Raw genomic sequence first — 23,945 nt, 5'->3', positions numbered from 1 at the left:
TTCAGGTGTGATTAGCCTCTCCCGCTTAAGTGTTTATAATCTATAGATATCATACAATATTTGCCAAAGTTTTATTTATTTTTTTATTTAAAAAATATTATTTGTTTTCAGAATGTTAAATGGTGTTGTGACCTACTCGTTACTTTTATGGACTTCTCTGGCTTTGTTGTGTTTGCTAGCATAACTATGAAAAAGAACATGCATTATCTTTGCTAAGATATTGACGAAGTCCATCTCTATTATATTGGAATGCCAGTTTTAGAGTAAATTTGAATGTGTCGATATGAGAGCAGTTGAACAGTATATTATATGTTATGTAACTTGAATGACTTTTAACTACATACATGTTTGCAAAACATAGTTCACATACTGATATTGAATGTGTTTATTGTATTATTTGTATTGTCAAGATTGAAGATCCCTGTTTAGAGATATATATTTTCATAAATGTTGTACTTACATTTTGTTACAAAGTTGTTTAAGTATTCTGGGAAGAAAATAGAAAAAATTGTGTCTGAAAGCAATATGACTTAGTGTGTATGCATTGTTTGTATGGAAAATTTTAATGTAATAAAATGGTTTTCTTTCTGCCTATAAAATCTCGTTACTTTTATATGGGTATATTGGTCTTATTTTGGAAAGAAAATATGAAACATTTGTTTCTTTGAGAGGACTGAGTGGCTTAAAGATATGTAAAAGTAGCTTATAATTTTTTTAAAACTTGCATTATACCGATAGTAATCCAGCTAATACTAATCTTTCTATATTGAACTTTTTATCACACTGATTCCTCATGAGGCATATTGTATATATGAGGAATGCTTTGTTAAAAAGATTCCCTACATGGCACAATCAGAAGCTGAGACGTTGAATGATTTGGCTGATAATAGTTTTACTCCCCTGTGCAACGCGCAAACAAATGTGTTAAACATTTTCCAAACAGTGGGCGGGTGCTTTACCATATCAATAGTTCAATTACTGCTTGCAACACCTGGATTCTCTCGCACACGTGTGCAGCAGTGCAGGCTCCAACACACAAACACCACCATAAACAAATTCTAGCTCAGGGCAGGAATGCTGGTGTGTGGTCTCTATGGAAACTGAACCCTCAGCGGCATCTGCCCCCCGTCGTGATGACTATGGAACTGTGTATGAGGGAAAAACAAATGCATTCCCTTTTTTTTACATAAACTCATCACAGCATAGACGCTCTTAGTCATCTCTCCCCAGGAAGTCACTGTGCTGTAACTGAACAATTGTCACCAAATAGTCAATATTTGTACGACTAAATATAGCCTACCATGTTTATTCTGATCATCCTCCTGTTTCTGCTTTTATTTCCTGGTCTGACTACTTTTGTACTATGATGCAATCTTACAGCAATTAGGCCCTCATTTTGTACCATATATGTGCAAATTTACTCTGAAAGTAGTAGTAAATAAAGGATACTTTTGATATACACACTACCATAAGCAAGATTTTTTAAATAAATATTTTATTCTCACCAAGACTGCATTTATTTGATTAAAAATATATTTTAATATATTTCTGAAATGTTATTAATTCCTGTGATGGCAAAGCTGAATTTTGAACACCCACTGCTTCAGTCTTCATTGTCACACGATCCTTCAGAAATCATTCTAATATCCTATAAGAAACATTTCTTATTGATGTTAAAACAGTTGTACTGCTTTATTTTTGTGGGAACTGATACTTTTTTGTCAGGATTATTTGATGAATACAAAGATAACAGTATTTGTTTGAAATACATTTTTCTGTAATTATGCAAAAGTCACTTTTGACCAATTTAATGCATCCTTGCATACAAGTGTAGCCTGGGAAAACCCAGACAACTTCCGGAAAATTTAGATTTGCTCTGCAAGTAGTCTGGTAAAGAGCTTATTCAAGCCCATTTCCATGCCGTTGAAATCGCGGCACCAATCAGAAACGTTGAGGCGGGCTTTACACGATGACGATCGCTCTGATTGGTTTTAGGTCTAGCCTATCCAATTGCGCCCAGAGGCATTTGAGCGACGTCCACTCCGTTGGTGAAGCACCAACTTATGCATTATTATATTCAAATTGCAAACACATGAGGACAGTCTCCATGAAAGACCCACTGGCAGATAAACGTGCTACTACATTTCTCTCCGAAATGGTAGGAAATTAAATTAGATTTAATAGAGGATTTTAACTATGACAGGATGTACGCGACAGATCCGTCCAATAAAGATGACAAAGTAGTATGTCCCAAAGCTTGCCTACTTTTTTGCTACACATTCAGAAGTAAATACATTTTCTTCACAAAAAGAGTACATACTTTTATGGCGTAGTGTAACTTAGGCGAATTGGGACGCAGCATATGTCTTTGCACGATGCCAATCGCTCTGATTGGTTTTAGGAGTTTTAGGTCTATCCAATTGCGCCCAGAGGCATTTGAGCGACGTCCGTTGGTGACGCCTCTTTGGAAATGAGTTATTAAAGAAGCTTTGCAAGACCATAACTCAGTTACTACTGAGAATGGTCTGGTTTTAACCAGGCTAATACAAGTGTGCATTTATTATTTAAAATATCTTATTTAAAAAAGCTATAGACTGCATGATGTTGATAGATTGTAGCAATATGATTAATATGTCAGAAATTGTCAGAAAAATCCAGCAAAGCCTTTGAAGGTATCTTGGATTCTTTATGAATGACTGCTAAAATATGATCCGATGGTTATGTAAATCTTGACCATTTCACAATTTAGGGAGAAAAATCAGAAACAACAATAATATTTAATTTACCATGGCCATACAAAGATCTGAACTCTTTTATTAATCAGGATGTCTCTATCACTTTTCCATAAGATTAGGGTTACATTGACATTTTATTCTTTCCAAAGGATTGAAACACATTTTTCTTAATTATAAATATTGACTTGACTAAATTGAAATATGATTCAAAACTCATTACAAAATCTATTATCACGATAAGAACATTTGAACAGAGAGGTTGGAAAAGGTGTGGAGCATTTACTTATGGTGTACACCCAAGCACTTTCATGTTGTATTACTGTAAAATTACTACGTAGCTCTTTGGGTCTCATTGTATCCTGCAGCTGTTGATCTACTGCAGAATTACATATGAAAGATAATGACATTATGAAACAAACAAGCATCATGTAACTTGAACTCCTAAGTAAAGATGGAAAGATTGACAGTGGAGACAGAAAGAATAAACACACCCATGTAAGAGAGTGAAAATATGTGTCCTGTTGTCATTCTAACTATGCGCTATGGTCACATGGATGTTACTTTGAATAAAATTCAAACTTGTGTTTTGATGTATTATTTACTATAGAAACAGTAGTGTTATATTCAAATGTAAAAAAAAAAAAAAAAATCCTACAAATGTAAAAACAATATGTGGTCCCCACATGATCTCTAACAGCATTGGCAAATGGACACGAACACATCTTTTTAAGAAATACCTTGTAGCTTATACAGACACTACTAGCCCAAGAAACATTAACTTAAAAAAAGAGCACCAAGAATACACATACATGTATGCGCAATTGTGCATGTTTGTTTTTCTACCATAGTGAGGACTTTCTGTTGACTATTTTGTTTTATATTCAGATGACAAGTATGATTTAGCTGATTTATGGGCAACTCAAACAGTCAGGGCCATTTGAAATATCCTCACAAGTCAGTTTTTGCCATGTATCACTATATTTGTGAAGACATTTTCAAGGTTTTGGCCCTCAGAAGTTTAGTCAAACATGTACTCTCTTCTCTCAGGTTTTGTCAGATTTAGCTCACTTAGCCTATATGTACAAATTTGTCCCCAAAATATGGTCACGTAGATACACACACACACACACACACACACAAAACACATGTAGAGAAAGAAACAGCAAGGATGTTTTGACTTGATATTAATAAAATGAACTTATGACTCATTTACAGTATCCTGCCATTCAAAGGTGAAAAAGATCATTTATCACAAACATTCAGACTAGTCGATCAGATTATTGCTTAACCCATGGCATCACACTCTCTTCTCCTGACTACTGATTAATTTTGAGCAAACACTCTGACCAATAACAGAGGGATTACAGAGATAAAGCCAGTGGGCATTTGCTCCAGCATGTAAACCGTCACACTGATATGACTTAAGTTTTAAGGCCTAAGTTCTAAAGTTCATAATATATATAATATGTTTTATTGTAATAAACTATTATACTCAAAATAATGCTGCTTTAATTGCTTTATTTAGTTCAAATCCACTTGTATGCACCTGCCTAGCCTGCACAGCAAGCAATGCAGCGTTTAAAAGACGTCTAATAGCCGTCCAAACACAGCCCAGACGTCTAAAACAAGGCAAAATTTGGGCTGTCAGTGAAAATTTAATAGGTTTAGACGTCAAATTGTTTGCTGGGTGTCTAACACATGCATTGCCTACACTGCATGACGGTCATTTGTGCTGCTGAAATGATTTCCCAACGTAACGTGCCAGTGGTTTAAACGGTGTTTCCCAGTTCGCTGCGTTTTCCTGATCCCTCGTCACATGGTTTGTCATTAACTTGCCGAGCACAGGCCTTTCCTCGGACTCAGACTGCCATCTGAAATTCAAATGGACGTGTGCAAGAGGCACGGCAGAGCGGAGTCACGGGGGACCTTCATCATCTCGGAGTCGGAAGCAGTAACACAAGGGGAAAATAAACATAAGGAAGGAGGAGGAAGCGGCTGCGATGTGTACGCGACGTCTTCAGGTCATGGAAGAAGTTTTTTTTTGGGGACACTTCGCTTTTTGAAGTCGCTTCTGTTTTAGTAGCCTATATTAGGAGATACGAATTGGGAAAATAAATGAACGCCGGAGTTATTCGTAAAATTGTAGCCCCTCTGGCAAACAACTACCACACCTTTATCATCAGTGTAACAGGTAAAGGTTTTCGCTTAACGCGCTTTTTCATATAAGAGCTCAAGTTTTTCCTCTCACCTGTTGCGCGGATCTCAATATAGACGGATTGAACGTTTGGACAATATGAAGACACATCTTTAAAAGATAAACAGTAAGTGTACTTACTTTATTAGAACAAAAAATAAATAAATTGTTTGCCCGTATCATCGCCTTTTTGGGAATATGAGGGAGTTAAACAACATAAAAAGTCGATTAACTGGTGTTTGGTAAGACTTATTTTAAATGTTGATAAAGCCTGTGCTCGCACTTTGCATGTATTTACGCTAGAAGAAACACGGTTTTACCTTGTCGTATGGAGGTGTAGTTTAGTTTTTTCACTGTTAAAAGATAGTTCACTCCAAAATAAAATTATTTTATCTAGCTACTCACTCTCATGTCAAACCTATATGACTTTTCTTTCTGTGGAACACAAATGGAGAAGTTTGAGAGTCTGTGCTGAGAAACATTTCCCCTGCAGATACAATGAACAATGACTGAAGATATAAAGCCTCAAAAAGCAAATATGATTAAATATGTCCATGTGACTAATTTTTTTTTTTATTTAAAGCCTTCTGGAGCCATATGAGAGCGTTGTGTGAAGAACAGACCGAAATGTATGTTGTTATTCACATACAATTTCCCTATCCATTGAGCTTATAACAGCTGTGACAATCATTGCTATTGCTTCCCTTTTGAGTCGCCATATATTGTCATTGACATTACTGTGAACCGATGGCAGTAGAAAAAGGCTTTTACCTTAATAGGTGAAGGTGTGCAGTTTGTAAAAGGTGTAGATTTCTGAAGGATAATGTAACACTGAGGACTGAAGTAGGCTAATGACGGCTGAAATGTCAACTTTGTCATCATAGGAATGAATTACATTTTAAAATAGAAAATTAAGTAGTTTAGTTTGTTTACACTGATTTTTTTATCAAATAAATGCAGCTTGGGTTATCATAAGACTTTACCAACCCCAAACTTTTGAACGGTAGTGAATTAAATGACATCTTATTAAACCCTTTTGACACTTTTAAAGTTAAACCTAAAATTCTAAGCTTGTTTCGTGATTTTGATGTACTTTTTATATTGTATAATCTAGCCTTTATCAGGTTGTCGTCTCCATATATGCTCGGTAGGCTTGTGTTAATGTTTACAGTAGCCGTGAGGGGGGAGTGAGCAGGTTTATGCAGTTTGTGTTTACAGTCAGACTCAGTGTTTACTTTTGAGCAAGGTCTGCTGTGCTGTGAAGGTGTGGTCTGAGGTGACCAACAAAGGGCCACTGGGCCTCGTGCTCCATCAAGCTCCGGCATTTTACCTTGACATTTACACTGCTAGTGTGTACACAGACTAGCCTACATACATCTGAGCATGACGTTGTGTAACACAAAGCAGCACCTTTTTCCATGGTTCACTATTCAGCTTTAATCTCTCAATCTCTTTCCCTTTAGCCATTTCCGACTTTGTAAGCAGGGCTCTGTTTGAATGGCAGCACGTTTAACGATGATAAGGATTTTTTTTAGTAGTCTGCAAAAAAACTAAAAAAGAACATGTTGTGATGCACAAACCACCCAGGGCCTGTGTGTCTTCCATCTTGTGTGATCCCATGACTGTGGATCTCTGATCATGAGCGCTAGTATAGTTATCAATGATAACTATTTCTAGAATTAGCATTCTTGTAGCTCAAACAGTAGAGCATGGTGCTAGCAACATGATGGTTATACGTCTATTCCCAGGCATTCACCATTTACTGTTTTTAAGCTTTCAGAATTTCAGCCTGTTCTCATTTTTGCGTTACTACTTACGAAAAAGTGCACTTTTTTAAAGGCTGTATTGTTCTCTCGCTGTAGAAGATGCTTCATGTGGTAACTGGTTTTATTCAAGTTCAAATATTTATGATGCATCAACCTGACTACATTTGGTTACAACAACAACAACAACATTTCCCAGGGTCAGATGAGGTAGAAATGACATCTTAAGGTAACAACCTCACAATTTCACTTTTTATTGCACTACTCAATGTATGTACATGATTAGGAAATTCAGATTTTTTAAATCAGATATAAAACAATAGAGTTTGTGTGTACAAGGAAGCGGCATTTGGGGACTAGATGTTGAATTTTAGCCCTGCAAGCAACTAAATGCAAAAAAAAGAGACTCTTTTATCAGTATGACACAGTTTTTATGCCTCAGGATGTAAGATGGATCCTTGTTTTGTATATTTAGCGTATATTAAGTGATGATGCAGTCTCAAGAGGGCTGATTGTGTAAGCGCTGGTCTTCTGGTAATGAGGTCATGGCAACAGTGTCCAGGGCAGCACACCCACATTTGGCAGTATTTCAAGACATATTAAAAAGGAGCTTTAAACGCGGTTATATTTTACACGGATGTGATATTTAGCTGGTCCAAACATATGGAGAAATATGTGAGATGTTCTTCATTGGATAGTCACTTTTTTTTTTACAGAAATTACACTTTTAAATGTTTCCAGCTTTGTGATGGATTCTTCAGGTTTCTTCCATTGTTAATGACCCTTGTCAATTTCATGCCATCTGTCTGAGTCCATATGGCGTAAATACTGTAGAAATTAACGGGAGCATAACACATGCTGAGGGAAAGAGAAATGCTAAACCAGTTTTCCCACTTGTCTAAACCACACCTTCGTGAATCTGATCCCTCTATGTATTAACCCTCCACCTGTACAAGACAGACACATCATCCAATACTCAGTTACACACACACGTACACACACGTACACGTATTGGTGGATAACCTAATATCCTTACTATCCCTCTCTCTCTCTATTTCTCTCTCTATTTGTGTATTAGTCAATGAACTTTGTGAAAGATTGGTCGTTAAGGTAAAAAATATTGTTTAAGAGTAAGCCATTATCCCAGAGGCGTATATCTAAATGTAAGTCCTTGTAAATGACCCAGAACTGTGTGCGCCTTCGATTTGTGGAAATGTAAATTTGCTTCTTTCCTGTGTTCGGGTGGACAGGGTTGTGTAATGTTTTGACTGATAACATAAACCAGCATTTTAGCTTAATAGACTAAACTGAGATGCTGCCACAACAGAGATCAGCTTCCTGTTCACTCGTACATTAAATAGATGCATTGCACACAAAAAATAGCTTGGATGTACTGTAAAGAAGCTGGGTGTTTCTTGAGCTATAGACACAGTTGCAGTGCAAGTATAGATAATGTATATAGAATTTCTGCTCACTTTCAGCAGACTCCCGCGCTCTTTAGAACATTTGCAGTACATTCACAGTAGATGGTTCAAAATCCAAAAATATAAAAGTGAGGTGAGCAACGCTATGCATTTTGCAGCCTTCTTCTGCGTCATTTTTACCAAGCAACAGGGATAAACAGCTGCTGCTTTGATGCAAATGCACAAACGCGGTTCAGACCCAAATTATATAATGTTAACACAATCCAGCTGGGGCAACCGATCTCTGGTTCGGAACAGGCAATCAAACTAAGTGTGAAAGCACCCTAAAAGGTTTTGGAAACTTCTTGCAATGCTTTATTCATACTTTTCAAATGCTTTATTATATATAGATTTTATTATTTTATCCTTGTGCCAGACATTCATTCATTCTTAAACAATACACATATTATTCAAAATTATAATGATAAACAAATAGTGAAATAGTCATAAACCATTTAAAAACTTATTGTATAAAAATGATTTACATCATTTTTTTCCCCCCTAATGTCCCCATGTCATTTCCATCAGGACCAACAACTGCCCTTAATACAGTTTTTGTAAATAGTTAATGTACTTTGTTACCAAGAAGTCAGTGTCAGTGAAATATGAGACATGATGTGTTTAAAAACAAGATCACTAGTAAGTATCACTTGTAAACTTTTTTTTATTATTATTATTGTGAATTATTTCCAAGCTGTAATTTTATCAAATAATAAATATATATAATTCAATTTTTATGTTGTATTCATAAAAATGCTAGCTATGAAATTAGCCATAGCAAGAAAAAAGAGTTGGTAATTTTATTCCAAAAATTTTCGAAATGTCCACAGAATGCCATTAACTCCTTCCCCCGCCATTGACGGAATTTTCCGGCAATCCACGTTTTCACAGTTATATGTTAGGCTGAACTATTACACATGGCGCCTATACTGAAAGAGCACTGAATCTCCGGATCAAAACACAGACAAAGAAGCAGCAGAAACGAGCGATAGCGTATGTAAGCAGATGCACATGTAAAATAACCTGATCATCAACATTCAACAGCATATAAATCAAAACTGCCTAACATTACTGACTGGGTGCTGGTGGACGCGATCTATTCGATCTATGTTTTGATCATTGTTCGGAATCTGATCTGGATCTGAACGTGATTTTCTCAGCTTTTTGCTCCAAAATTGTGCTTTTTTATCAAACTTACCCACATTCAAGTGTTGATAAAAAAGAATGCACGAAGCTAGTTTGTTTTTGTTTTAAGCAGAGGCTCTGTTCTTTTTTTATATATATATTGCATGTTCAGATATTAATAAAACAATTAATAAAATATTCTGGGGGCCATGAAATTGATGAAATGATAAAATGCTGGCGCTGACTGGCGCTGCCAGGAAAAGTTAAATGCAAACTACAACTTGTGTGGTGGAAATGTTAATGACTTTTACAAAGAATTGACAGAAATGACAGAATTGTTAGTAAGACATGCATGTACAATATTGAAAATTGTTAGTAGACAAATTAAACAAACTAGTGAGAATGTGAAAACACCCTATTATAAGCTGCTTTCTATGAAGCAATAATAAAAAAGAAAACAGGACGGCGGCAGCGTCTTGCAGGTGTCTGTGAGAGGATTTCAGTGTGTCAGAGCTGTATAAGTGAAATCAGCTGGTCATTAATAGCTCTGATTATCTCTTGATACTGGTTTATCTGGCAGTTTGCTTCACATTGTTCTCAACAAATTGAAAGGAAATGAACCATTAGTGGCTTGTGTGTTTGTTTATCTTGGCTGTGGAAGGCCAGTGCATGTGTGTAGGTTTGTGTTGGCACACACCGCAGTTGAACCAGTTGAAGGGATTTGAACGTTTGAGTAATGCTCAGAGCAGAGCATCTTCTAAAAAGTGTTTGTGTGTGTGCGTCGATCAGTCATACTGTGTGTCTGCCTTTGAGCCTAAATGCGTAAAGTCTGTGATTTAATGCTACCCGCTGTGTGTGTGGATGCCTACCTGTGTGTATGTGTGTGTGTGTGTGTGTGTGTGTGTGTCTTATAGGTTAAGGGCTAAGGAATGGAAACCCCCCTCATTTTGTTGCAGGAGATTAAGCATTTGTCACTTTCAAGGCACAGGCCAGAAAGCTGAACTGGAGGGCACACATTCTACAGTGATGAGAAATTCCCTTCTCCAATTTATTCCAATGGAGAAATGTCTGCCAGTGGCATATAGCTCAGTTTTCAATCTGCCTCAGTTTCAGCCCGCAATCTCCAGTAATCTCTCCAGGAATCACCTTTCTCAATGGAACATTTCAATTCTGGATATAGAGTCCTGGATATGCCATTCATCATAACTTCATATCAAATTCTCTTGAATCTGTTAATCTTCTGGCCATCTGTGATGAGAGTTGAAATCCTGTAATTTTTTCTTAAAGAGCATGGTTAGAGATGAAATTTGCTGATTTGCAACCATCTTTGTGTTGTTTCAATGTCAGTTCTAGTATATGTAAATTAACAATGTGTACTCTTTCTCCTTTACCTCCAACCAGTTATCCCTGTTTATTTGTCTGCTAATTTAGTCAGCTTTTTAAAAACTTCTGATCAAACTTCTGCATTTGGCACAAAATCAGAAGTGCATTATGGGTGTTGAAATTTTTGGTAAAAGGCAACGCCACACCCCTTTAACTCTGTTTTCTCTACTCATTTCACAAGTTCACACTTACAAATATTCAGATAATCAGTAAAGGAGTACGCGTATTTGGCATGCTGTCTGAGGGGAGGGCTCCGAGCTCGGGATTTGGCCCGAACCCAGAGCACTCCCCCTGTATCCCTGGCTGGGATAGGAACCAGCCAATAGTGAGGAGTCATGGTGGCGGAGGGATGCAGAACACTGTTGAGGAACAAAGGCTAGTCTGCTATGTATATAGCTATATATACATGTAAGCCTCCTCTCGTGGTGATTGGACAGATCATTTTAACGTGTTCCTCACGAACTTTGTTAATGAAACATCTTCTAGCACAAACTTAATTTATTCTCATGTTTCTATAGCCAGGTGTTATTAAAAGCCCATCTTGCCAGTGGTGAATTACCCTTTTAATGATTTTTTTGAACCAGTGTTGTTAACTAAAACTATTAAAAACATTTTCCTTGAAATAAAAATGATACTTAAACATTTTGTCTTGGCAACTAACTGAAATAAAATGTTTAAAGGGTTAGTTCACCCAAAAATGAAATGTCTGTCTGACCTTCGTTCATCTTCGAAATACAAATGAAGATATTTTTGATGAAATCCAAGAGCTTTCTGTCGCTCCATAGACAGCAACGTAATCACCACTTAATAAAGACATGGTTAAATAGTCCATGTGACTACAGTGGCTCAAACTTAATGTTATGAAGCGACGAGAATACTTTTTGTGTGTGAAAAAACAAAAATAATGACTTTATTCAACTATTTCTTCTCTTCCCTGTCAGTCTCTGATGCTGTTCACGTTGTAAACACAGTGCAGCGCTTCTTTAGCCTAGAAATCTAGACGCACCCTAGCAGCAGCAAAATGTATTTTGCAGCCAGGGCAGTCTAGCAACTCTCCATTGACTTTCGAGCTGCAAAAACCTAAATTGGGTCAGGCCAATCACGTCGTGTATAGAGTAGGCGGGGCGGGCTTAACATAATGACGACAGAGTTGCGACGGTTACCTGCCACTTGAAAACAAAGAATGGCGGCTGCTGCTGGAGAACAGTCTTTCGAATCGGCTTTGTCCGCGACTCTGGAGGACTTGGAGTTAGGTTTTTCTTTGAGAAAAGTGCATAGAACGGCACTTAAGTCATTCTTAAAAAAAGGAAGATGTGTTCGTAGTTTTGCCGGCCAGATTCAAAAGTTGAATCTATCAACTAGCTCCGCTGTTGGGAAAACGCTCTGGTTGGTTGAAGCGCTGTCCTATTTCGTGCAGAGGGTATTTGAAAGACAGCCGTTTATCCCGCCCCTCGGATTGAGCCGTGTCTATGGTGAGTTGCCAGACCCAACATCTTGATGTAGGTCTGGCTTGCCAGGCTAGCGCTTCTTGGTTTTACGTCCGAACGTCGGCTCAGTATTGGCTGGCTCGTGGCGCATGCGTCGTGGTGCTCACTTGAACAGCGTCGGAGACTGAAAAGGAAGAGAAGAAATTGTTAAAGGCACACTATGCAGTTACCGTTTTTGTCAAACAGCGACCCCTAGAGTTGTTGTGGAGTACTTGTGTTTAACGTTACTGTCGTATATACCACTCACGCAGAGCCGTCTCTGCACTCTTCCGACCGCGCTTTCTTCGTCGACTGCCATGATTCACGTCTGAAATGCGTGCTAGTGTCTTCCATAGAGGCTGCTTCATATGTAGTTTATGTATGTGACGTCGTGCTGTAAAGCAAGTCGTGATTCTTGCGAGATTTGGCGGGGTGCCACCTGTCAAACCTGCATTGCTGGTTCCTTGCCCTCATTGCTGTCGGGATGATTGAACCACTGTAGTATTATACTATTATAGTACTATTTTAATGTCTTTACTACCTTTCTGGGCCTTGAACGTGGTTTTGACGTTGCTGTCTATAGGGGGATCAGAAAGCTCTCGGATTTCATCAGAAATATTTTTATTTGTATTACGAAGGTCTTACGAGTTTGAAACGGCATGAGGGTGAGTAATTAATGACATACATTTCATTTTTGGGTGAACTAACCCTTTTAAGTTGAACTAAAACTGAACTAAAATTAGACTAAAACTAAATAAAAAAAAAATTACTAAAACTTCAACAAAATTTAAAACCAAAAATATTTATAAATACTATCATTTTTTGCCTCATTAGTTTACCCAAAATCTCAGTCTTCCAATGAAAATGACCGATTTCTTGCTGGTGATATATGCCCCTCCACAACTGCAAGCTCACATTCAGATCTGCTGCCATTTAGTCAACAACCGATGGATAGAAGCAAGTCCCCGTCCTACGTTTTTTTTCCCCGATAATCCAAGTTTCATTGCAACTTTAATTTCTTTCATTCTAATAATAAGTGTGTTAACCATACATGAAACTTTTGTCAGTGTAGTGATGGAAAGGTAGACGGTGTTCTATGCTGACTGCTGTAAAATGCAATAATCCCTAGCAGCTGACAAAGAGGTTCCCAGGTGCCGGTGTCGTACTCCTGCTGTCAAACAGCTGTGCCACATCTGCCTGCTAATCACCTAGCAAAGCTCTAGCCAGTTTCTTGTGTCCATGGCAATCAAGTTATGTTTCAGGATAATTTGTCTATAAATGTCTTCCAAATTTTGAATAAAGCAGCTTAATAATACAGTAAGTATAGAATTACAGTATACTTAACATTGTATGCATGTCATATATACATCTAACCAACTTGTTAGTTAGTGGTAGAAGGGTTCAGTTCTTAATCATATTTTAAAATGTTTCACATACAGACCTCATAAAGTGACTCGCAGTAAAGACTCTTCTTGTCTAATTGCAGTGTGTTTTGAATTTTTCCACTTGTTAAACCATTTGCCTTTCTGTCACGGCGACTGGCTCGTCAGTAAACATGCACAACAAATATTGCTTAACTTGATATACCTGTTAAATTGAACCTTATTTGTCTTAGTTTCAATCACATGTGATGCAACAAGTGAATTAATTTAAGTAATTTTTGCTTCCTTAATTCTTAACTATCAACATTACATTTAATTCAGTTGTGTTCAAATTAATGTTTTTACACTCGATTGGGGCATAATTAAATGAAAATGTAATGTAAATCTGTGCAACTAAAATGAAAACGTTACAGTTAATTTAAAGTTTCACTTAAAATGTTAAGTGAAATAAAATATAAGTACTGGCTACAAAAAGAATAAAAGAAATCCAAAAGTGAAATGAAATAAGTTGAAGTTATAAGTTAGGCTACTAAAATTATTAAAACTAAGTGAAATAAATTAAATTAATTAAAAAAAACAATAACTAATAAAAATGACAAAAACACATTAATACTAAAACTAAATAATATTAAAAAAACACTGATGTAAACGGTCTTCACAATGTGATTATATTGGTCTGTTCTGCATTGGCTTTAAATGTTTGTCTCTAACATATAGAACACGTGAGGTGACTTTTCCATGTCTCTCTCTGGAGAAAGGGAGGGAGTCTGGGAGTTAGGGCTGCACGATATATCGTTTTAGCATCGCTCTTGCGACGTGCGCATATGCGATAGTCACATCAAAGGATGTGTGATGTCAAGTATGGGCATTGTAGTTGATCCGTACGGATCAGGGACCACACAATTTTCGAAACTTTAACCATCATATAGAGAAAGTTTATCATGTTCTGTCATTTTCATTCATCTTAATTAAACAACAAAACACACAGAAAACATATCTGTAGGTTTAAAAAAGATTATGTTTAACTATTTAACTATGTTTAAGATTATGCAAGTGTTATTTTACATTTGATTATTGAATTTCTGTACCTGAATACTGTTAGACTTACCTGAAACACATACAAACTATTTTTTTTTTTTTTATTATTATTATTTGTATCTTTGTTCTATTGTATTTACCTATGATTATATTTTGTTTATTATTTTCTATGCAGATGCACTCCCCTACAAAATCACCACAATCATTCTAGAATGATTAATTATTTCCAAATAGAGCTATTCAAGTCATCTGGTGAAATTCTTTGTTTTCATATCACAACATCTACCACAGAAAAACAAAATATTGTCAGGTATATGTCTGTTTTTTCCAATATCGTGCAGCCCTACTGGGTCCGTCTTTGTTCTATTAGATGGATTTTTTCCCCAGACAGAACCATCAATTATTTACAAGGCAACTTGCTCATAAAGAGCACAAGAAAGGCCAAAGCCTGAAATGGCCCGACAGGCCGTGGAAAGGTCAAAGCATCTGTGTTGCTTTTCACAAAATGAGGATATATTAATAACATTTTATTTTACTGGCCACTGTTAGGAGTAATCTAGAATGTCACAAACACATGTGACTGTCCGTCCTTGTGTCCTGAAGGCACATACCTGGCAATATCATGCCAAGTTGACTCCATATGTCATGTCACTATTGAACAAAATGAAATGTCCCAACACGGCCTGCAGATATCACTGAAAGAGCTGTTCTGAGAGATCACACCTGTCTCTGTGGAAATGGCACAATATAATCTGAACACATCAGCCAATCAGAGTGGTTTATCCCTGTCATTAGTGCTGCTTCCCACTTTGCCTATTTATACTACGCCCTAAAAGTATGTACTCTTTTTGTGAAGAAAAAGTACATACTTTTGAGTGTGTAGCAGAAGAGTAGATAAGCTTTGGTACATGCAGTCATAAACAAGTCACGTCATAAAATTGCATCTTTAACGGACACTCTGTCACATAGTTACATGCATATCCTGTTACAATAAACTGGCCTGTCAATCATCTTCTCACAGTTAACATCCTCCACATTGTATTTCATTTAATTTCCGACCATATTGGAGAGAAAAGTGGCAAACACTTGATGCATTTAAAAGTTAATGGCCAAACGGTTCTTTATAAAAGTTCACATTGTTGTTGCAGATGAAATATAAAACAGATAACATTAGATGCATATTTTTATTAGGTTAAATGTTTATTATCATTCACTCAAACCCCTTTATCGAAACTGTTGGTCGTGCACAACCGCCATGTTTGTAGTTTTTAACACATTTTTTTGGTGTTTGTAGTTCTGAACCAAATCCTCCTCCAAAGCGCAGTGGGTTGTGGGCAATATTAGCCATTAGAGTGTGCACGGATCCACATTTTGAAAATTTACCGCAAATAGTAGATGATCCAGGGACTTTTCGCATACTCTTTTCAACATACTATGCTTTGGGACACACTTGTTCTAATCTAACATACTATTTAGGATAGATAGTATGCACATTAGAAATCCTAAAAAAGGAATGGCACATTTGGTGCAGACCCATGTTTTGGTTCAGTTGGTTAGTGTGCACAAGTAAAATGTACCCGAGTCCGCTTGTGAAGATGGTCTGCCGTGGTTCACAGTTGTTCGCTAACAGAGTTTGGCGACTTTAAGTTTATCCTTGAGTAGTTCCGATTTCTTTCCCGTGTCAGCAGGTCTCTTTACACTGCTATAACCGTGATCACGTCCACATGTTCCAACAGCTGAGGTGAAGAATTAGCACACTTACTGAATAGCCCTTTGTTGAAATCATGTTCACTCTCCTAAGCACTGATTCAGTAGCCTAGCTCTGGCACAACACTTCATTCTTCAAATACCTTTTTAACAAATGTAACATGCGTATGGCAATCAACACATTAGTCTACAAGTACACTGTTACCACAGGTTTTTTTTTTTTTTTTTTTTTTTTACTACAATGTTTTAGATATTATGGGATGGTATATTGGTGTCTGTATATTTAACAATTTATATTTCATTGTGATATATTGTTAATATACCAATACTTAAACTACCAAACTCTGCTTTGTGCCTTAATACGTACTGGTAACCACATAGAAAGACACATGATGAATGAGAGATCATCATAAGTGGCCTGTCCATAAAACATGGCCAATATGTAGACTGCGCACTGGGTCATACACACAAGACACTAAACTAATGCAATAAACATGAATAACAACATACAACACAAAACACCCTAATTATTGAGGAAAAAATGAAAATTATATTTAATTATAAAATATACCATTAATCACTTCTGGGAATCACTTGTTTTACTATTGTAAAATTGACTGCAATTCATAGTTTTTTTACTTGCAGAAACACTACATTTGACAGTATTTTACAAAAAAAGCATATATGGTAAGGTAAGTAAAGTTAATGTAGTGTGACCCCTTTTGTGTCTCCACAGGTTCTCTACACAACTGTCCAGATGGGTTGCAGTTGCTGTAGGATGATAAAAGGGTAAGACGGAAAGTATAAATAGTAAAGATTTTTTTTTATTCTCAAGTATTCTGTCTTGAAGATCCTGATATGTCTCACATAGCTGCTGTTGTTTAACAGCAATGTCAGATTGTAGTCTCTCAAAACCTGACCTGAGAATTGATTATTTTTTTAAACTTTGATTCAGCAATGCTCTGTTCTCTGTCAGTGGACATATTCCTTTGGTTTATATCTTACACTTCAAAATATATGTGGGTTGTTTTGATGCAAAAAGTTTAATTCACAGTAAATACACACAGATTCACACTCTCAAACTGCCCTTTAATTGCTTAATGTCACATTTCTGGGCTTAGCTTGAGCTGCGAGAATTGCTGCATGCAAATACTACAAATACAAGCTTTCTTATGGCATTTAACATTAGTGTGTACTGTAGTCTGATTGGCTTAGTGTCAAATCTGCGAAACAACACCCACACGTTTGAACTTGATTTAATATGATGTGAAAGTATACAATTCTAAGAGTTTAGCAAGATAGTATCAGGATGTTCTACTACATAAAACTTTTAACATACATACTTAAGGGATCTAATCCTGCTCCTGTGAGGCCACCTTAATGAAAACCCTAATTAAACACACCTGAACCATGCAACCAAGAAATATCCAGGCAGTTTATTTTGGAGCAGGTGGAGTTAATATCTGCAGGAAAGCGGCCCTTCCAGGAGCAGAATTGGAAACCCCTGACGTATTGTTTGCATCTGCATATAAGTGTTAGACACTTGCTAAATTTCTTCAAAATGTATTATTACTGCCAGAACTGTGGCATCGTGGGTTGTACACATTTTTAAGACATTTAAGTTAGGGTGACCATACGTCCTGTTTAACCAGGACATGTCTGGCCAGGATTTCGAGATCGCCCAAAATGCCCGGCATTCGGCTTTTGCTTTCTACAGTCACCATTCATTATGTTTACATTATTTGACACTGACACGTACGTGCCAGCTTTGCAGGTCATGCATTCTGCTTCACACGGATCCCGAGACAAAAACACAGGAATTTTCTTAGCAATGCTAAAACGCACATCAACCGATCACTTGTTTAGTGTTCATGTAAACACTACATTCAGATTCACCAATCGGAATGAATTCAGTCCTATTGAATCAAAAGGTGTGCATGTAAACAAAATGAATGGCGACGAGAAAGCAAAAGCCGAATCCCGGATATTTTGGGCGATCTCGAAATCCCGGCCGGACATGTCCTGGAAAAAGAGGACGTATGGTCACCCTAATTTAAGTGCAGTTGGCTTATGAGGAGCCAGGTACGAGCCAGCTCTCTTGTGCCTACTTTCCTGTTTGCACTCTTCTGTCCTACTACAAAATAACATTCAAAATACTTTACAAAATACAACAAATGTATTATTTCTTCATACATTGTTCATTGTTCATCTTCATCTTAAAGTAAAATATTTAAACATCACAAAATGACCCTTTTACAAGGGGTTGTGTGCAATGTTAGGTGAAAAGATGCACATTTTTGAAAATCCACTGGGAAAAGTATGCAGTCTGGGAACTGTTTAGGGTGGATAGAATGTGAAAACTTCCCAGGCTTTTCTTGCATTATGTCAAATGCTGCTGCTGATAAACATTAGCATTCTACTCTGTTGCAACTTTTACCAGGCAAAACGGCTTTCATTAATAGTAGGCAGTGTGTGTTTTTATGGGGGTAATGTTTACTTAAGTTAAATATCTTATCCTGTCAGGTAGAGTGGAAAATTCCATTTTATCCACCCTGAAACTGTTAATCTCAAATGGATTTAAGCAGAGATGGGTGCTCAAACGTGGAGAATATATAATGAATCTGTGTAGTGAAAATGGTCTCATGTAATACATTGCATCAAATACACTAAATGTATTGAATATGACTGTGGAGACAGATAAATACATGAAAATCTTTTGAGTTTGACTGTGGCTGAATAACCTGCCTCTATTTTTCCATGTGGATTTTCGGCTGGCAAAGGGTGTGAAAAACAGAAGGATCTCAGCAGGAAGTGTCTGACAAAAATACACCAGGCACACTTTGCCACACACACACGCACATACAATAGTTTTTGATACATGTCTCTCATTCTCTTGTTGTTTTCACAATTCTTGTTTCTCTCCCTGTTTACAGTGTAATTTGGTGTAAAGATAGAAATGGAAATATTGTTATGTCATAAGGTGGAAAAACAAATTCCTAAAAGAGGAAATAGGACACAATACAATGTTATCACTCATAGTAAACCTGTTTTTATAAATGTCGTTTTGCTACAGTGACACTGCTTTCGTCAGTAAGGCCGTTTGCCTGTGCTATGCAAATTATTTCAGGTTATCAAGTTACAGATTTTATTACAGCATTTTAAAAGAAGTTGTGTATTCGGTGTCTTTTGAAATTTCACAACAAATCCTGTTGTATTTCACAAAATATATTTTTCATTCTGGTCGCTAATATATTCAGTATCGGAATGATCTTGGAGGGAGAGAGAACGCAACATTCCAACTGAAAAAAAAGCTCTTTGCTTTAAGGCCAACCATCGGTCAACCACTAGTTTTGAAACAGTATTATTTGACTATCTTATATGACTGGTTATTGAATAGGGGTGTAACAATATATCGTGTCACAATATATCGCAATACAAAAATGCAACAATATATATCGTGGATAGTGACAATATGTATTGTGTATAGCTCACCCAAAATAAAAATTATTGTGAAAAAAAAAATCAAGTTTACAGAGATTTAGTGTCAGTACTACATTAAACTACTATATATAATGTATAATAATGCAATGGGGGAAAATTTGTGTAAAAAGTGGCCTACATTATTTTAGATATATCTAGTCAGTCCTGTAACTTGACAGTGCAAGCATATTCATCTAAAATAATTCTTTATTTTCAGCTTCAGAATCATATCTTTATTCTGGTGTCACCATTGTTCTGTGCATTGGTTTACCAGCACCAAGTCCAAGCCTATTCGTTTCCACACCCAATGTAACACCAAATTTAGCATTTTAATCAACAGTACATTTTTTTGTTAACCTTTTACCATATGTCTTGGAGTATCGCAATAATATCGTATCATGAGTTCAGTATTGTGACATGAGGGTTATCGTAACACCTCTATTATTGAATCCAAAGTGGGGTCTAATGTTTATTTCCACTTAAAAGACCACCAAAAGTAATTTCATTAAACCCTTTTCTCAACCCTCTCTCTGTTTCAGTTACATCTATGATCCCTCAGTCCCAGTAGATGTTCCTGGTCGGAAGCGGGACCCCACCGGCAGCTCCCTGTATCAGTCTCACACATTCCCCGAGGAGGCGGACCACATCCACAAGAAGCAGGGCTTCCACAACCTGGGATACAGCACCCAGCCCAGCCCAACCAAACTCGACATAGACAACAACCACATCAACCGGCTCCATGCTAATATTCCAGGCGAGCAGATCCGATCGAGCCCAGCGGAGGCTGATCCGAGCCTCTACATCCTTCAGCCCGAGGGCGAGGGGACGCCCATAAAAGCTGCTCCAAACTCACACGCCAACCATCCCTTGCAGAACGAGCTGATGTTGGGAACGGAACCGGGTAAGCGAGAGGAGAGATTCCGAGACTCTGGCCTGGGCAGCGGGGGGATAACAGACGGGACAGAGGGATCGGATGGTTATCCCTATGGACAAGAGGAAGAAGACGAGGACAGGAAGAGCAGGCTGGCCGGTACTCCGGACACAGCCGATGAGGAAAGCGTGCTGTCTGTGGACATGCACACCAGCAGTACAAGCCTCTCCTCAGCAGACACAAAGCTCATGGTAGAGGACAGAGAAGAGAAAGAGCCCTCGATTGTGATAGGAGAGCAAGAGAGAGAGAAAGAGATGGATTGTGTGAGCGTCACTGAATCAATGGTGGCCGAGGCTTTGGCCGCCCTGGACGCAGCGACTGCGGGAGAAGATTCTGAGTGATGGTCAGGTGACGCACTACTGAATGGGAATGAATTTCCATACTGGCTCTCTCGCTCGCTCTCCACCTTTGAATACAGCCAAATTATAGCGCTCATAAAATGGAGCTTTCCTACAGTCTGTTTGTAGGTACTTTTATTTTGAATGGAAAAAATCAAATGAAGACTTGATAACAGGAACTGCTGCTTGTTTACACAACAAAAATGGACTATTTATGAGATGTACTGAGCAAATGACGGTCATCTGTGCAATCTGATTCGGAGGCATAGACAAACTCCATTCTCAGACCAAACGGAACAGATTTTTGGGTGATTTTTATTATTTTTTTCTCCGTGCTGTTTGCGTATACAGCATAATAATCAAATAAGCTGTTTCTTATCGTCAAATATTATTTCAACGAGATGAAAGCCCTCTCCTTCTGTAGCTTCCGTGTGGAGGTCGGGCTAAATCAAAGCACTTCATAATTATTTTCATACATTTTCTATACAAAGAAGTGGTGAAAAACAAATAAGCCAGTGTCCTGGGGTGGGGTTACTTCTGTGCTTATTGTACTTTTAGAGATGTTATATACTTATCATCAAACTGCTTATACAGTGAAATCAAGCTCAGTCAACTTAGTCTCAACAGATCAATATGCTATTTCTTGCTTGTTACACTGTGAATATATAATATACCCTCATAGAGCTGTAGGACGACATGTGCTTTATTTGTACACATAAATGTACAGCAAGAAATGGAAGGAGATTGTGGGTGAATCTCATGAAAAATAGGGAAATTTTATTTTGCATAAAAATGCATATTTATTCTGTTTTAAATGAAATATTTTATTAAAATACAACAATACTATCATAACGTATAAATACTATGTACAATATAAGTCATATAGTTAGAGAACTTTGACAGTGCAGTAAAGAAAATCTGATTAGAAAATACTAGTCTTGAAAATAATGTGACAATCTAAGTGGTAAAAAAAAAGAAGCTTATTTTATGCAAAATATAATTTCTTTTTTCCTTATATTTTTTCATATCCATTCATTTATAGATTCTGTGGGATTCACCCTTGTATATTTATGTTCATTGTGCACTGTGGACTATTGGGGTTTGAAAACGGTAGCGTGTAGAGCAGATTCAGGCCAGTGATGGTAGTTGATGCTCTACACTCAGGGGTTAAGCGCTTAACTAGTCCTGGTTAACTATCAGAGGCCTGATGAAAAGAACCCTTCTATGATCACTAGAACTCTTATCTCATGCAAACATTCCTGTACATTAGATTTTCTAAAAAAAAAACTAATGTAGCCCCCATATACAATAAATATATATATATTTTTTTTTTGAATTTGCACGGTACTTTATGAAGGTCATTGAGTATTTCCAAATGTTTTACCAAGTATGCGTTGGCTGAACTTTATGTATTGGTCAAAATCATTTCTTTTAAACCTGTTAATGAGTAAATGTTATCGACAGGAAGTGATTTTCTAATGACGTGGCATTGAATGATTTGAATCTATTGCACATTCACAGTGAATACACTGTGTTAATATTCCATTCTTTCTGCCTTTACCAGAGGACTAAATTGTCACATGAAACTGGGGAAAAATAAAAACAATGTGCTTGATCATAAGACTTGCGATGCAATCTGTTGACATTTCTGTCTTGTGGCTGATGATGCCATTGGGCCTTTTATATAATCTAATCATATCTCCCCTCCAGCCCTCACTGGGCAGTGGAAGACATGTCCTGAAGTACGTGTATGACTGCTATATTGTGCTGAAATCCAAAGAGATCACATATTGAGAATTGTGAGGTTTGTAAAGGTCTGCAGAAAGCCTGATGATAAATTATTAAAACATGCTTAAGATACAGATGTTATGAACACTTATTTTCTGATGAGCGTAAGGGTGAAAATAAGCCATGCTTGACTGTGTATACTATTAAATGTATTGTGAACTTTGTTTCAAAAGATTTTAGTCCTGCAGTTCCGTTTTCTGGTAACTGCGAGATAAGTCATTTTTTATTTCTAAAAATCCATCAGTTTGTTTTTTGTTTCATTGTCGATGATTTTGTGCAGCAAAATGATCCTTTTTTAAGGATTCTTTGATGAATAGAAAATTCAAAAGAACAGCAATTATTTGAAATCGAAATCTTTTGTAACATTGAACATGTCAGTCACTTTTGATCAATTTGAAACAATTACTGAATGAAAGTAACATTTAGAAGTTGAATACACCATTTGTGCAATAACTAAACCAAAATTCAGTCTCCTTTAAAGCCAAACACAAATGATCAACACCAAAGGTCCAGCTGTTTGTACATGCAGCACGGACAACATAAAAGTACCAGAATAAATCTGCTGCTGAGTGTACACGTCTCTTTAAAGTCTGTGTGGGCTTGAGTTAATGATTCACGAATCCCAAAACATATCCAGACTAATAATACTCTACAGCAGGTTAACCATTTATATTCTCCAGACTCACACGGTTACTGCACATTCTTGTTGCTTAATGTTACTTTGTTCTTAGAAATACCCTGATGCATAAAGTACACAAATAAAACAGTGTATATGATGCTCAGTCACATACTTTCCAACAGGTCATGGGTAAGTAGGCAGCGGTCACAGGGAGATGGGAAAGAAAAGCCTTCAGCGTCTGAGTTTTGGGTCATTGAAGGTCATTAGTGCTGCACCAGTCACCTATTAACAGCCCCTCGCTGATCTTTAACCCCAGTCCAGCTCTAGAAAACGTACTACACGTCCAAGGACTTCTCAGGTCTCACTGTGGATGTAGGCTTTGAGAGTTTGTTGTGCTGAGAAAGCTTGAAGGACATGCAGAAGTTAAAGTTTCAAAGAATCCTTAAAAAGCCATTACCTTTGAGCTACACCAACAAGTGTAGCAAAATAGCAAGTACATTCTGTGTGGGAAACTGTTGTTTCGTGCTCAGCAT

General features: G+C 37.2%; 1 protein-coding gene across 2 annotated transcripts; it reads left to right on the top strand.

The window, feature by feature from the left end:
• Positions 1 to 4,428: 4,428 nt before the first annotated feature.
• On the top strand, positions 4,429 to 22,276 carry LOC307155814 (uncharacterized protein). 2 transcript variants are annotated; one of them, XM_079866775.1, is made up of 3 exons: positions 4,429 to 5,056; positions 16,993 to 17,045; positions 20,276 to 22,276. In XM_079866775.1, the coding sequence occupies exons 2-3, from the start codon at positions 17,014 to 17,016 to the stop codon at positions 21,006 to 21,008; spliced, it is 765 nt and encodes a 254-aa protein (XP_079722901.1). In that variant the 5' UTR covers positions 4,429 to 5,056; positions 16,993 to 17,013; the 3' UTR covers positions 21,009 to 22,276. The 2 variants fall into 2 exon arrangements, with proteins under 2 accessions (XP_079722901.1, XP_079722900.1); XM_079866774.1 differs by having other exon boundaries at positions 4,880 to 4,926.
• Positions 22,277 to 23,945: the final 1,669 nt, after the last annotated feature.

Source organism: Squalius cephalus, assembly GCF_949319135.1.
Source record: "Squalius cephalus genome assembly, chromosome: 3".
NCBI lineage: Eukaryota > Metazoa > Chordata > Actinopteri > Cypriniformes > Leuciscidae > Squalius > Squalius cephalus.
Note: the sequence above shows the minus strand (reverse complement) of the source record. Positions and strands in the feature narration are given on the sequence as shown.